The 16596-nt window shown below is 43.3% G+C and overlaps 1 protein-coding gene across 2 annotated transcripts; it reads left to right on the plus strand.

The window, feature by feature from the left end:
* Positions 1-13703: 13703 nt before the first annotated feature.
* Positions 13704-16195, plus strand: LOC120020239 (glucose-induced degradation protein 8-B homolog). Of its 2 annotated transcripts, XM_038963771.1 has the most exons (5): positions 13704-13762; positions 14316-14444; positions 14562-14758; positions 14919-15116; positions 15281-16193. In XM_038963771.1, exons 2-5 carry the CDS (start codon positions 14324-14326, stop codon positions 15452-15454), a joined length of 690 nt encoding a protein of 229 aa, XP_038819699.1. In that variant the 5' UTR covers positions 13704-13762; positions 14316-14323; the 3' UTR covers positions 15455-16193. The 2 variants fall into 2 exon arrangements, with proteins under 2 accessions (XP_038819699.1, XP_038819700.1); XM_038963772.1 differs by lacking the exon at positions 13704-13762 and having other exon boundaries at positions 14319-14444; positions 15281-16195.
* The last annotated feature ends 401 nt before the right edge of the window (positions 16196-16596 follow it).

Raw genomic sequence — 16596 nt, forward strand, 5'->3', positions numbered from 1 at the left:
TTTAGGACCTTGAGCGTGGCTGAGATGCACCCTTGACCAGCTCGGAAACCAGATTGCATAGGGGAGAAGGTACGGTGGGATTCGAAATGGTCGTTGATCTGTTTGTTAAATTGACTTTCGTAGACCTTAGAAAGGCAGTGTAGGATAGATATAGGTCTGTAACAGTTTGGGTCTAGAGTGTCTACCCCTTTGAAGAGGGGGATGACCGTGGTAGCTTTCCAATCTTTGGGGACCTCAGACGATACGAAAGAGAGGTTGAACAGGCTAGTAATAGGGGTTGCAACAATTTCGGCAGGTAATTTTAGAAAGAGAGGGTCCAGATTGTCTAGCCCGGCTGATTTTGCAGCTCTCTCAGAACATCGGCTATCTGGATTTGGGTGAAGGAGAAATGGGGAGGCTTGGGCAAGTTGCTGTGGGGGGTGCAGTGCCATTGACCGGGGTAGTGGTGGCCAGGTGGAAAGCATGGCCAGCCGTAGAAAAATGCTTATTGAAATTCTCAATTATAGTGGATTTTCCGGTGGTGACAGTGTTTCCTAGCCTCAGTGCAGTGGGCAGCTGGGAGGAGGTGCTCTTATTCTCCATGGACTTTACAGTGTCCCAGAACATTTTGGAGTTTGTACTACAGGATGCACATTTCTGTTTGAAAAAGCTTGTCTTTGCTTTCCTAACTGCCTGTGTATATTGGTTCCTAACTGCTAATGCAGAACGCCACAGGATGTTTTTGTGCTGGTCAAGGGCAGTGAGGTCTGGAGTGAACCAAGGGCTATATCTGTTCCTGGTTCTAAATTTTTTGAAAGGGGCATGCTTATTTAAGATGGTAAGGAAAGCACTTTTAAAGAAATAACCAGGCATCCTCTACTGACGGAATGAGGTCAATATCCTTCCAGGATATTGTGTGAGATTGAGGGCATCTAGCTTAGATTGTAGGACGGCTGGGATGTTAAGCATGTCCCAGTTTAGGTCCCCTAACAGTACGAGCTCTGACGATAGATGGGGGGCAATCAATTCACATATGGTGTCCAGGGCACAGTTGGGGGCAGAAGGTGGTCTATAGCAAGTGGCAACGGTGAGACTTGTTTTTGGAAAGGTGGATTTGAAAAAATAGAAGCTCAAATTGTTTGGGCAAAGACTTGGATAGTATGACAGAACTCTGCAGGCTGTCTCTGCAGTAGATTGCAACTGCGCCCCCTTTGGCAGTTCTATCTTGTCGGAAAATGTTATAGTTATAGGGATAGAAATTTCAGGGTTTTTGGTGGCCTTCCAAAGCCAGGATTCAGACACGGCTAGGACATCCGGGTTGGCGGAGTGTGCTTAAGCAGTGAGTAAAACAAACTTAGGGAGGAGGCTTCTAATGTTTACATGCATGAAACCAAGCCTTTTACAGTTACAGAAGTCAACAAATGAGAGCGCCTGGGGAATGGGAGTGGAGCTAGGCACTGCAGGCCCTGGATTAACCTCTACATCAGAGGAACAGAGGAGGAGTAGGATAAGGCTAAAGGCTATAAGAACCGGTCATCTAGTGCATTCGGAACGGAGAGTAAAAGGAGCAGGTTTCTGGGCACAGAAGAATAGATTCAAGGCATAATGTCCAGACATGGGAATGGTAGGATGTGAATACAGTGGAGGTAAACCTAGGAATTGAGTGACGATGAGAGAGGTATTGTCTCTAGAGTAGAGGTCGACCGATAATAATTTTTCAACGCCGATACCGATTATTGGAGGACCAAAAAAAGCCGATACCGATTAATCGGCCGATTTTTAACATGTATTTGTAATAATGACAATTACAACAATACTGAATGAACACTTTTTTTTAACTTAATAGAATACATCAATAAAATCAATTTAGCCTCAAATAAATAATGAAACACGTTCAATTTGGTTTAAATAATGCAAAAACAAAGTGTTGGAGAAGAAAGTAAAAGTGCAATATGTGCCATGTAAGAAAGCTAACGTTTAAGTTCCTTGCTCAGAACATGAAAACATATGAAAGCTGGTGGTTCCTTTTAACATGAGTCTTCAATATTCCCAGGTAAGAAGTTTTAGGTTGTAGTTATTATAGGAATTATAGGACTATTTCTCTCTATACGATTTGTATTTCATATACCTTTGACGATTGGATGTTCTTATAGGCACTTTAGTATTGCCAGTGTAACAGTATAGCTTCCATCCCTCTCCTCGCCACTACCTGGGCTCGAACCAGGAACACATCGACAACAGCCACCCCCATGCAGAGCAAGGGGAACAACTACTCCACGTCTCAGAGCGAGTGACATTTGAAACGCTATTAGCGCGCACCCCGCTAAACTAGCTAGCCATTTCACATCGGTTACACCAGCCTAATCTCGGGAGTTGATAGGCTTGAAGTCATAAACAGCTCAATGCTTGAAGCACAGCGAAGAGCTGCTGGTGAATGCCCGAAAGTGCTGTTTGAATGAATGCTTACGAGCTTGCTGCTGCCTACCATCGCTCAGTCAGACTGCTCTATCAAATATCAAATCATAGACTTAATTATAACATAATAACACACAGAAATACGAGCCTTAGGTCATTAATATGGTCGAATCCGGAAACTATCATCTCGAAAACAAAACGTTTATTCTTTCAGTGAAATACGGAACCGTTCCGTATTTTATCTAACGGGTGGCATCCATAAATCTAAATATTCCTGTTACATTGCACAACCTTCAATGTTATGTCATAATTACGTACATTTCTCGCAAATTATTTCGCAATGAGCCAGGTGGCCCAAACTGTTGCATATACCCTGACTCTGCGTGCAATGAACGCAAGAGAAGTGATACAATTTCACCTGGTTAATATTGCCTGCTAACCTGGATTTCTTTTAGCTAAATATGCAGGTTTAAAAATATATACTTCTGTGTATTGATTTTAAGAAAGGCATTGATGTTTATGTACACGTTGGAGCAACGACAGTCCTTTTTCGCGAATGCACACTGCATCGATTTTATGCAACGCAGGACACGCTAGATAAACTAGTAATATCATCAACCATGTGTAGTTATAACTAGTGATTATGATTGATTGATTGTTTTTTATAAGATAAGTTTAATGCTAGCTAGCAACTTACCTTGGCTTCTTACTGCATTCACGTAACAGGCAGGCTCCTCGTGAGGCAGGTGGTTAGAGCGTTGGACTAGTTAACCGTAAGGTTGCAAGATTGAATCCCTGAGCTGACAAGGTAAAAATCTGTCGTTCTGCCCCTGAACAAGGCAGTTAACCCACCGTTCCTAGTCCGTCATTGAAAAGAAGAATGTTTTCTTAACTGACTTGCCTAGTTAAATAAAGGTGTAAAAAAATAAAAAATAAATAAAATAAAAAAAAATCGGCGTCCAAAATTACCGATTTCCGATTGTTATGAAAACTTGAAATCGGCCCTAATTAATCGGCCATTCCGATTAATCGGTCGACCTCTACTCTAGAGGCACCATTTAAACCAGGTGAGGTCACTGCATGTGTGGGAGGTGGAACAAAAGGGTTAGCTAAGCCATATTGAGCAGTGCTGGAGGCTCTACAGTGAAATAGGACAATCACTAACCAAAACAGCAATAGACCAGGCATATTGACATTAGGGAGAGGCATGCGTAGCCCGAGTGATCATGGAGTCTAGTGAGTAGCTAGGCGGGCTGGAGACACGGCAATTCAGACAGCTAGCGGGCCAGGGCTAGCAGAAGGGCCTTAGGGGGAAGTCGTAAAGGGTCAGTTGTAGCACCCTCAGGTGGTTATGTCGGCAGACCAGTCGTGAAGGATCGGCAGGGCTCCGTGTAGTTAAAGGGTCCAGGCCACTTGGCAAAATAGGTATTGTAGCCCAAGAAAATTGGCTGATGGACCTCTTCAGCTAACAGTCCGATATGCTCTAGACAGCTAGCGGGCCGCGGCTAGCAGGCTAGCAGATGGGGACATCGCAACGGAGGAGCCAGTTGAAAACCCCTCGGGCGGATTATGTCGGTAGACCAGTCGTGAAGGATCGGCGGGGCTCCGTATCGGCAGTAAAAGGGGTCCAGGCCAATTGGTAAAATAGGTTTTATAGCCCAAGGACAGGCTGATGGACCTCTTCAGCTAGACGGGAGATGGGCCTAGCATAGGCTAGCTCCAGGCTAATTGGTGCTTGCTTCGGGACAGAGACGTTAGCCAGGAGTAGCCACTCGGATAGCTGCTAGATAGCTGCGATGATCCAGGTGAAAAGGTTAAGAGCTTGCGGTAGAAATCCGGAGATGTGGGGAAAAAGATTCCGGTATGCTCTGGGTTGAATCGCGCTGTGCAGACTGGCAGGAGTTGTCTGGGCTAAAGGTTAGCTGATGACCGCTAACAGTGGCTAGCAGACTACTAGCTAGTAGCTACTTAGCTGGCTAGCTTCTATTGGGGGTTCCGGTTCTAAAGTAAAGAAAATAGCAGATCCATACCACATTGGGTGAGGTGGGTTGCAGGAGAGTTGGAGTTGAGGATAAAACAAATATTTGTTAAAAATATATACGAAATATATACAAAGAAAATGCAAAGAAAAAAGATATATACACAGGACACGACAAGACGAAGACATAGACGCCCGACTGCTACGCCATCTTGGATTACAGAAAGCCTCTCTTGAAAAAGCCAAACCTTGACCCAGAAAATGTATATATATTTTTTAAACTATCGGCCTATATCGAATCTCCCATTCCACTCAAACATTTTTGAAAAAGCTATTGCGCAGCAACTCACTGCCTTCCTGAAGACAAACAATGTATACGAAACGCTTCAGTCTGGTTTTAAACGCCATCATAGCACTGAAACTGCACTTGTGACGGTGGTAAATTACCTTTTCATGGTGTCAAACCGGGGCTCTGCATCTGTCCTCGTGTTCCTAGTGCTGCTTTTGATACCATTGATCACCACATTCTTTTGGAGAGATTCGAAACCCAAATTGGTTTACATGTACAAGTTCTGGCATGGTTTAGATCTTATCTGTCGGAAAGATATCAGTTTGTCCTCTGACAAATCAACTGTAAATTTCGGTGTTCCTCAAGCCTCCGTTTTAGGACCACTATTGTTTTCACTATATATTTTACCTCTTGGTGATTGTGGTGGTCATTCGGAAACATAATGTTAACTTTCACTGCTATGCGGACGACACACAGCTGTACATTTCAATGAAACATGGTGAAGCCCCAAAATTGCCCTCCCTGGAAGCCTGTGTTTTAGACATTAAGAAGTGGATGGCGTCAAATGTTCTAGTTTTAAACTCGGACACAACAGAGATGCTAGTTCTAGGTTCCAAGAAACAAAGAGATCTTCTGTTGAATCTGACAATTAATCTTTATGGTTGTACAGTCGTCTCAAATAAAACTGTGAAGGACCTCGGCGTTACTCTTTAACCCGATCTCTCTTTTGACGAACATATCAAGACTGTTTCAAGGACAGCTTTTTTTCTACATAACGTCGCAAAGAAATCTGAAGCTTTGTCCAAAAATTATGCAGAAAAATTAATCCATGCTTTTGTCAATTCTAGGTTAGACCACTGAAATGCTCTAATTTCCGGCTACCCGGATAAAGCACTAAATAAACTTCAGTTAGTGCTAAACACGGCTGCTAGAATCTTGACTAGAACCAAAAAATGTGATCATATTACTCCAGTCCTAGCCTCTCTACACTGGCTTTCTGTTAAGGCAAGGGCTGATTTCAAGGTTTTACTGCTTAAATTACATGGGCTTGCTCCTACCTATCTTTCCGATTTGGTCCTGCTGTACATACCTACACGTACGCTACGGTCACAAGACGCAGGCCTCCTAATTGTCCCTAGAATTTCTAAGCAAACAGCTGGAGGCAGGGCTTTATGGAATAGTCTGCCTATCCATGTGAGAGACGCAGACCTGGTCTCAACCTTTAAGTCTTTATTGAAGACTCATCTCTTCAGTAGGTCCTATAATTGAGTGTAGTCTGGCCCAGGACTGTGAAGGTGAACGGAAAGGCACTGGAGCAACAAACAACCCTTGCTGTCTCTGCCTGGCCGGTTCCCCTCTCTCCACTGGGATTCTCTACCTCAAACCCTATTACAGGGGCTGAGTCACTGGCTTACTGGTGCGCTTCCATACCGTCCCTAGGAGGAGTGCGTCACTTGAGTGGGTTTAGTCACTTACGTGATCTACCTGTCCGGGTTGGCGCCCCCTTTGGGTTTGTGCCGTGGGGGAGATCTTTGTGGCCTATACTCGGCCTTGTCTCAGGATGGTAAGTTGGTGGTTGAAGATATCACTCTAGTGGTGTGGGGGCTGTGCTTTGGCAAAGTGGGTGGGGTTATATCCGGCCTATTTGGCCCTGTCCGGGGGTATCGTTTGAAGGGGCCACAGTGTCTCCCGACCCCTCCTGTCTCATCCTCCAGTATTTATGCTGCAATAGTTTGTGTGTCAAGGGGCTATGGTCAGTCTGTTATATCTGGAGTATTTCTCCTGTCTTATCCGGTGTCCTGTGTGTATTTGTGTATGCTCTCTCTAATTCTCTCTCTCTCTGAGGACCTGAGCCCTAGGACCATTCCTCAGGACTACCTGGCCTGATGACTCCTTGCTGTCTCCAGTCACCTGGTCGTGCTTCTGCTCCAGTTTCAACTGTTCTGCCTGCGGCTATGGAACCCTGACCTGTTCACCGCACGTGCTACCTGTCCCAGACCTGCTGTTTCCAACTCTCTAGAGACAGCAGGAGCGGTAGAGATACTCTGAATGATCGGCTATGAAAAAAAGCCAACTGACATTTACTCCTGAGGTGCTGACCTGTTGCACCCTCTACAACCACTGTGATTATTATTATTTGACCATGCTGGTCATCTATGAACATTTGAACATCTTGGCCATGTTCTGTTATAATCGCCACCTGGCACAGCCAGAAGAGGACTGGCCACCCCTCATATCCTGGTTCCTCTCTAGGTTTCTTCCTAGGTTCCGGCCTTTCTAGGGAGTTTTTCCTAGCCACCGTGCTTCTACACCTGCATTGCTTGCTGTTTGGGGTTTTAGGCTGGGTTTCTGTACAGCACTTTGTGACATCAGCTGATGTAAGAAGGGCTTTACAAATACATTTGATTGAACTATTAGGGATGCACAATATATCGGTAAGCATATCGGATGGGCCGATATTAGCTAAAAATGCCAACATCAGCATTGGCCCGATGTGCAAACCCGATGTCAAAGTTGACGTGCATACCTATATAACGTAGGTAGATGACGTAATGACGCCACGAAAAATACAGCACTACACGTGCAACACAGCATTCCTAACCTAGCCGACAATGTCTGCTGTGTGGAACTATTTTGAAGTCTCAAAGGAAGATAACAAAAAGCCCATATGCAACACTTGTGCTGCTATTATTTCCAGAGGGGAGAAAGTGATTTCTTTCAATACCACAAACCTAATTTGACAGTGCATCACCCCCAAACGTTCAGTGACTATTTAGAACAAAAGCAGTAAAAAACTAAGCACACACTTCCAACAACTTAACAAGTTGAAGTCCAGCAGTCATTTGAAAGAGTAAGAAGATTTCAGCGAGACAACTCAAAGGCCAAATCCATTAACGCCAAGATAATGGAATTCATTGCCCTTTTACAATCAACAGTTCTCTGTCGTGGATGATGTTGGCTTACGCCGACTGGTCGAGCACCTCGAGCCCCGGTACACACTACCAAGTAGTCGCAATTTGTCAGATGTTGCCCTACTGGAGTTACACAGTCTTGTTGAAATGCACATCCATGAGCTACTTGCTATGGGCGTCACTGCTATTAGCTTCATGACTGACATTTGGACCAGCGATGTCAGCCCCGTGAGCACGCCGAGTCTGACAGCACAGTGGGTCGACGAGGATTTCGTTCTGAGGGAAATCCGTATTGCATGCTCAAGAATGTGCTAGTTCTCATACTGCCATTTCTATGGCATTTAAGAACATGTTTGAAACTTGGAAACATGAACACACTCCTAGCGCCATTCGAACAACAGACTCGAGAAAAAAGCTCATCAACTGTGTCTGCAGCAGACGTGATACCCTGTGTCATGGCATTGAAACGCCTGCTCAACAAAACTGCTGACAGACCGTTGGGTTAAAACTTGCAAAAGTACTCTCCTGTGTCGCCACCATGCTCGATGCTATGTACAAGGACCGCTACTTCGATGCAGACAAGAAACAGGGTTTACGTGAAATGTTACAGACACAGCTGGACAAGATGGAAACGGACACAGTGACAGTGTACACCGACGAAGAGGACCCACGACAGAAGAGGCCACGGACAGACAAAGCTGAAACTTCACTGCTTGACATGTATGATGAGATCCTGGTTGAGAATGAAATGACTGAACAACGAAACAGCACAGCAAGTAAGTGAAAGAAATAGGTTTGGATTATGTTTTACTGGTAATGGGGACATATGTAAATGCCAACAAAATAACTTTTTGGTCACTATGTGTGTTTCAACTATTTAAACTGTACTAGAAAGCTTAAAAGGCCGTTAACATTTTTAATAAATCGGTATTGGGGTTTTTGGCAAGGAAAATATCGGATATCGGTATCGGCCAAAAATGTCATATCGGTGCATCGCTAATAAGTATTATTCCATTACTGGGCGTTCCATGTTAGCTTAAACAAAATGCCGCCATAGATGTTTCAACTAACCTGCTCTTGGCGATAGTCTTTGCGCTCGATTCTGGGGAAATGGTATCTTGTAAAAATGACTGTGTCCAGTTGCACGTGGTTCTACAAAAACCAAAGAACTCAGAATGATATTAAATCCATGTTTTTTTTTACGTTGGTTATTATGATTTAATATTATTTTTGTGATTTAATATTAGTGTATTTCTACTAGATTTTTTTATTTTATTTGAAAGTTAGTTTAGTTTCAGTTCGTTTCCAGACTTGATTTACTTTAGTTTCAGTTTGATAAAAACATTTATATTTTGTTTTTATATGAAAGTTTAAGTTTTAGTGTTTGCGACAGAAAGTAGCCTATGTGTGGGAGGCTAGGAGCCATTTATGTGTTGTAGGGATATAGTTCATTGTTTTGGGATGCCACTTCTTGCCACTGGTGGGGAAGTAATACATAATGTGATGGGCCAGGATCATAGACTTGCGCCATTGAGGCCATCTCCACCTTCAAATAGTTATTTTCTTCAGGAGTAAAATTAAGTTGCTGATCCCTCCTGATGACACAACTGTCATGACTCCAACCGGGGCATCAGGTCATGCCAACCAAGTCATCAGCCAATGATGTTTGAAGTCCCACCCAGTTGACTAAATCAAAATGGTGAAAGTCCACAAAGGCACCGCCCAGGCTTTTGGCCACTAGAGGACTCCATATCATTTAAACCTAACCAAACCTATGTGATTTGGATTTAAAGAATAAGCACCTAGACTGGTGCAAGAAATATGGTAGAAGGATACTCTCTTGCCCATGTTTACACCAATCCAATGTTTTTTTTTTTTACTTTCGTAGTATACAGTGGGGCAAAAAAGTATTTAGTCAGCCACCAATTGTGCAAGTTCTCCCACTTAAAAAGATGAGAGAGGCCTGTAATTTTCATCATAGGTACACTTCAACTATGACAGACAAAATGAGAAGAAAAATCCAGAAAATCACATTGTAGGATTTTTTATGAATTTATTTGCAAATTATGGTGGAAAATAAGTATTTGGTCACCTACAAACAAGCAAGATTTCTGGCTCTCACAGACCTGTAACTTCTTCTTTAAGAGGCTCCTCTGTCCTCCACTCGTTACCTGTATTAATGGCACCTGTTTGAACTTGTTATCAGTATAAAAGACACCTGTCCACAACCTCAAACAGTCAAACTCCAAACTCCACTATGGCCAAGACCAAAGAGCTGTCAAAGGACACCAGAAACAAAATTGTAGACCTGCACCAGGCTGGGAAGACTGAATATGCAATAGGTAAGCAGCTTGGTTTGAAGAAATCAACTGTGGGAGCAATTATTAGGAAATGGAAGACATACAAGACCACTGATAATCTCCCTCGATCTGGGGCTCCACGCAAGATCTCACCCCGTGGGGTCAAAATGATCACAAGAACGGTGAGCAAAAATCCCAGAACCACACGGGGGGACCTAGTGAATGACCTGCAGAGAGCTGGGACCAAAGTAACAAAGCCTACCATCAGTAACACACTACGCCGACAGGGACTCAAATCCTGCAGTGCCATACGTGTCCCCCTGCTTAAGCCAGTACATGTCCAGGCCCGTCTGAAGTTTGCTAGAGAGCATTTGGATGATCCAGAAGAAGATTGGGAGAATGTCATATGGTCAGATGAAACCAAAATATAACTTTTTGGTAAAAACTCAACTTGTCGTGTTTGGAGGACAAAGAATGCTGAGTTGCATCCAAAGAACACCATACCTACTGTGAAGCATGGGGGTGGAAACATCATGCTTTGGGGCTGTTTTTCTGCAAAGGGACCAGGACGACTGATCCGTGTAAAGGAAAGAATGAATGGGGACATGTATCGTGAGATTTTGAGTGAAAACCTCCTTCCATCAGCAAGGGCATTGAAGATGAAACGTGGCTGGGTCTTTCAGCATGACAATGATCCCAAACACACCGCCCGGGCAACGAAGGAGTGGTTTGTAAGAAGCATTTCAAGGTCCTGGAGTGGCCTAGCCAGTCTCCAGATCTCAACCCCATAGAAAATCTTTGGAGGGAGTTGAAAGTCCGTGTTGCCCAGCAACAGCCCCAAAACATCACTGCTCTAGAGGAGATCTGCATGGAGGAATGGGCCAAAATACCAGCAACAGTGTGTGAAAACCTTGTGAAGACTTACAGAAAACGTTTGACCTCTGTCATTGCCAACAAAGGGTATATAACAAAGTATTGAGAAACTTTTGTTATTGACCAAATACTTATTTTCCACCATAATTTGCAAATAAATTCATAAAAAATCCTACAATGTGATTTTCTGGATTTCTTTTTCTCATTTTGTCTGTCATAGTTGAAGTGTACCTATGATGAAAATTACAGGCCTCTCTCATCTTTTTAAGTGGGAGAACTTGCACAATTGGTGGCTGACTAAATACTTTTTTGCCCCACTGTATGTAAGAATAATCAACTACCTTCACCTTTGACAGATAGAGAGGAAAAAAACGAATGAAGTCATGGCACATTTGACATGTTATGTAAATATCAAACATGTATCACCGAATAACCCCTTCAAATAGGGTTAATAAAAACAACAGCAAAAACATAAGCAATAACACTTCTTCAGGCTGCGTTCCGGAGGGGCTCGTTTAAACGTGTTAACCCTCGCAAGGCTGTCGTCCCAGAAGGCAACCCTAGCCGTGTCCTCAGAGCATGCGCAGACCAGTTGGCTGGTGCGTTTACGGACATATTCAATCTCTCCCTATCCCAGTCTGCTGTCCCCACGTTTCAAGATGGCCACCATTGTTCCTGTACCCAAGAAGGCAAAGGTAACTGAACTAAATGACTATCGCCCTGTAGCACTCATGTCATCATGAAGTGCTTTGAGAGACTAGTCAAGGAGCATATAACCTCCACCCCACCTGATACCCTAGACCCATTCCAATTTGCTTACCGCTCCAATAGGTCCACACAGACAATGCAATCGCACTGCCCTATCCCATCTGGACAAGAGGAATACCTATGTAAGAATGCTATTCATTGACTATAGCTCAGCATTCAACATCATAGTACCCTCCAAGCTCATCATTAAGCTTGAGGCCCTGTGTCTCCAACTTAATCATCAAGTTTGCAGACGACACAACAGTAGTAGGCTTGATTACCAACAATGACGAGACAGCCTACAGGGAGGAGGTGAGGGCAGGAAAACAACCTCTGTGTGGTGCCATGAAAACAACCTCTCACTCAAAGTCAACAAAACAAAAGGAAAGGATCGTGGACTTCAGGAAACAGCAGAGGGGAGCACCCATCGAAGGGACTGCAGTGAAGAAGGTGGAAAGCTTCAAGTTCCTCGGCGTACACATCACTGACAAACTGAAATGGTCCACCCACACAGACAGTGTTGTGAAGAAGACACAACAGCGCCTATTCAAATTTCTTCAGCCTCCTGAGGTTGTTTTGGCACCTAAAACACTCACAAACTTTTACAGGTGCACAATTTAAAGCATCCTGTCGGGCTGTATCACTGCCTGGTACGGCAACTGCACCGCCCACAACTGCTGGGCCCTCCAGAGGGTGGTTCGGTTTGCCCAACGCATCATCGGGGGCAAACTACCTGCCCTCCAGGACACCTAAAGCATCCGATGTCACAGGAAGGCCAAAAAGATCATCAAGGACAACAACCACCGGCGCCACTGCCTGTTCACCCCGCTATCATCCAGAAGGCGAGGTCAGTACAGGTGCATCAAAGCTGGGACAGAGACACTGAAAAACAGCTTCTATCTCGAGGCCATCAGACTGCTAAACAGCCATCTAACACAGAGAGGCTGCTGCCAACACACAGACTTGAAATCCCTGGCCACTTTAATAAATGGAACACTAGTCACTTTAATAATGTTTACATATTTTGCATTACTCATCTCATATGTATATACTGTATTCTATTGTATCTTAGTCTATGACGCTCTGACATTGCTCGTCCATATATTTATATATTTTAAATTCCATTCCTTTACATAGATTTGTGTGTATTGTGTTTATTGTTGTGACATTGTTAGATATTACTTGTCAGATATTAATGCATTGTTGGAGCTAGAAACACAAGCATTTTGGTACATCCGCAATAACATCTGCTAAACATGGGTATGTGACCAATCACATTTTATTTGACACCCTGTCTTGCCACCAGCAACATTTCAGTCGCACCTTGCGCCCTACACTTGTCTGTACATCAAGCACGTAAACAATTAGCTTACCCGGGTTATAGCAAGCTGTGCCACACTGATTGGTGGAGTAATTTAATGAGCTAAATGTAAACATTTAAATGTAAACACAATGTTGATTTCACAGGTTAAAAAAGGCATAGAAAGGAATGATATAAACTGCGTTTTTGGGGGGGTTGAACCGGTTCAGAACTTTATTTTGCTTGTCGGGAACAGAAAAACAAGTGGTTTTGTTCAGATTGAAACGATTGGAAAATAAATTCGTGAGCATTTTGTATAAGCTAACCTGTAACGGAAACATCTGGCGTACAATCTGTAGTTACATAGAACAACTAGTGGTCTGGGAATGTGAGGGCTGCATGATTATTATATGGCGTGCTCACAGCATCACATAGGTGTGGAGGGAAATAAGCTGTCAAGAAGAGAGGACAGCAGCCAAACGAACACCGTACAACAAAATCATGTATCCTACATGGACACTGAAAGAGAGCTTTGGTAAGCTGACATATCGCTAACCCACTAGCATTCTCATATAATACATTTATGTCCAAGCATTGGCAGCTGGCTACATGTGGCAGGTGCTGCCGACTATGGCTTCGTAAATGAAAATACAAGTTCATTACCTCTGCATCGTGTGATGACATCATATTATATTGTGACTATTGTCAGACAGTTTTTGCATGTTAGATCAATGAAATAAATGTTTATTCTAATGTGATTTTGAACTCACCCATTGCGTCTGCTTCCGTATACAAAAAAATAGCCCACACGCAGGATTGTTATCACATGACCTACGCGTCATGGCAGCCCGTACCAATCATTTTGGGGGAATCAATGAAATCCCACGTTCATGGCTTTATGACGAAGTCTCGCGAGTTTTCTTGTGTGATCTTGATTGCTATCGCTGAAGAGTAGGAGGAAAATATCAGGTACAGTATTTAAAATAATATATTTTCTTTACCAAAACACAGTTGACTCCTACAAATAGATATTCGCGTTCCTAAACTGACCCTGTGCTTATTTATGTCTGATACAAATTCATTGAGGGCAAATAGATGGCGTTGTTCTGCTTGATAGCGGCCAGGCTTCAATGTTGTGGTTTTCATCGAAGGCCGCAGTATTACGTTTCCGGCTTATACCAAAAGGACAGTCACTCAGTTCCCCAACTTTATTTACGAATACGTTATTGACGTTAAAATGACGTCCATGGCAATCTCATACAACAATTTTACAACATGGCAGTTATTCTAGTTTAACCTGGCTTCTAAGTGCTATGATACATTTAACCGGCCGTCATTGTAAATAATAATTTGTTCTTAACTGACTTGCCTAGTTAAATAAAGTAACCTAAATAACTCACTGTAACGTCACAGTACAGCTGACACACCCACTAACTGCAACGTTAAGCATTGAGCCTAAGTTTTATTAGTGAAATTACAATGAACATGGCAATGATCATCAGGAAAAACACTTTTTTTGCAGGACAATTCATGATGAGTTATGCTGAAAAGCCGGAGGAGATAACGAGAGAGGAGTGGATGGAAAAGCTCAACAATGTCCACATTCAGAGAGCCGACATGAACAGGCTCATCATGAACTACTTGGTGACAGGTACAGTAGAGTAAACCATGCACACACACAAACATAGGCATACCAAGAAATACCAGGTACACAAAAAGGTTCTCTAAACAGATAATTGTATCTGATAGATGTCTTTGATATTAACAGAGGGGTTTAAGGAGGCAGCTGAGAAGTTCCGTATGGAGTCTGGAATTGAGCCCAGTGTGGACCTGGATTCTCTGGATGAGAGGATAAAGATCCGGGAGATGATCCTGAAGGGACAGATACAGGAGGCCATTGCACTCATCAACAGCCTGCACCCAGAACTGCTCGACACAAACCGCTACCTGTACTTTCACCTACAGGTAAAAAGCAGATGGCCTCTCCCTTTATTCTTCTGGCAGTCTTATTTTATGTGCAGTGTTCCCTTTATTCCATGCAATCTGTTCCTATCCTTTTTTTTGTCCATCTCCCTCTCATCTTCCTCCTCTGACCGTCCCCTCATACTGATCTGCCCCTCTGCAGCAGCAGCACCTGATTGAGCTGATCCGTCTGAGGGAGACTGAGGCAGCACTAGAGTTTGCTCAGTCCCAGCTGGCAGAGCAGGGGGAGGAGAGCAGAGAGTGTCTGACAGAGATGGAGAGAACCCTGGCCCTGCTGGCCTTCGATAACCCTGAGGAGTCGCCCTTCGGAGATCTCCTCAACACGATGCAGAGGCAGAAGGTGAGGCTTTAAGGTCACATCATAATCTAGAAATAGATAACCTATTGCTTTGTGATTTCACGTTTCTACTATTTCATTAAACATTTTATTTCTTGAGTAATTGAACTTTTGACTCCATTATTGCTGATTTCATGTTCTTCCTGTCCACTGTGTGCTTCCCGAAGGTGTGGAGTGAAGTGAACCAGTCTGTGCTGGACTACGAGAACAGAGAGTCAACGCCCAAACTGGCCAAGCTCCTCAAACTGCTCCTGTGGGCTCAGAACGAACTTGACCAAAAGAAAGTCAAGTACCCCAAAATGACAGACCTCAGCAAGGGCACGATCGAGGACCCAAAGTGACCGCACGCCAGGCTATGTGTGCCGTGGGAAACTAAATGGACTCACCTACTCCCCTCCTATCTATTTATGCTCCGACACAGACTGACTCATACTACTTTTTTTTTCTTTTTTTGTGTGGGTTGCTTTTTGGGAGACTTTGATCACATGGACTGTGCAAACTGGATGGTTTGTATTTTTTAAGTGACTTTCTGACTGAAACTTCAATATCTGAAATATAAACCCTTGTATTTTAATGAAGTAAAATTAGACTTTTTGTTTCATGTCTCCGATAGATGGTTACATATTTCACAGTTACACTATTTTTTTCTGTCTACTGGCAGGGAAAGTTAGCAATCTTTGCATATGGAGGGTGTGTTTAAAGCCTAAATTAGGCTCTCGGGACTATAATGTGTCAACCTGGAACAGGAATGAAGGTGTGGTGTTTGGGTAGAACGATTGGTTCCCATTGCTGTGGTCCACTGTCAACATTGTTTTATTTTTCTGAACAAAAACATGCACAGTTTAATGATATTGGATAGGGGCCAAAGCTTCTGGGTACTGATGGTGAATGCTTCTCAGCTGCCAATGCCCTGTATCTTTGTCAGAGTTTTATTGCAACTTTAGTTTTTTCATCCTGTGTTATCTTGAACAAACAAGACAATAATGTGAATACATACAGAGACATCCACTCAGTTCACGGTGGCTGTTTTGCAACCGGATTATTTACATGTATGGAATAAAATACTCTTTTGGAACACTTGATATGCCTAGGTTGTTGTTCATTATATTTGCAACAAAAAGTATGTCATGATGATATTGTGTGTATTATTGTCATCTGTATGCTAGTTACTGATAGCTTACTTTCTCACAGGATGGAACAAGTAAGAAATATCGTTTTAGACACCAATGTGCAGGAATCTCACTTTTTTCCCATCTGATTGCAGGTTATATAATGGTACCTATGCTTGGTACCTTATCTAGCCTAGGCAGAGGAGCCAACTCATTGAAGATGTTCTGCAGCGTCCCTGGCTATCCTATGGATGACAACACCAACTACATCACAACAGAGGACCATCAGACATGCTTTTGCCAAGAGCAGGGTAGTGCATCCATCTCGTAAGTGGTAGGCCTACGAAATATAGGATGATATGGCTATTATAGAC

This window comes from Salvelinus namaycush, chromosome 25 (genome assembly GCF_016432855.1).
Source record: "Salvelinus namaycush isolate Seneca chromosome 25, SaNama_1.0, whole genome shotgun sequence".
Taxonomy (NCBI): Eukaryota; Metazoa; Chordata; class Actinopteri; order Salmoniformes; family Salmonidae; genus Salvelinus; species Salvelinus namaycush.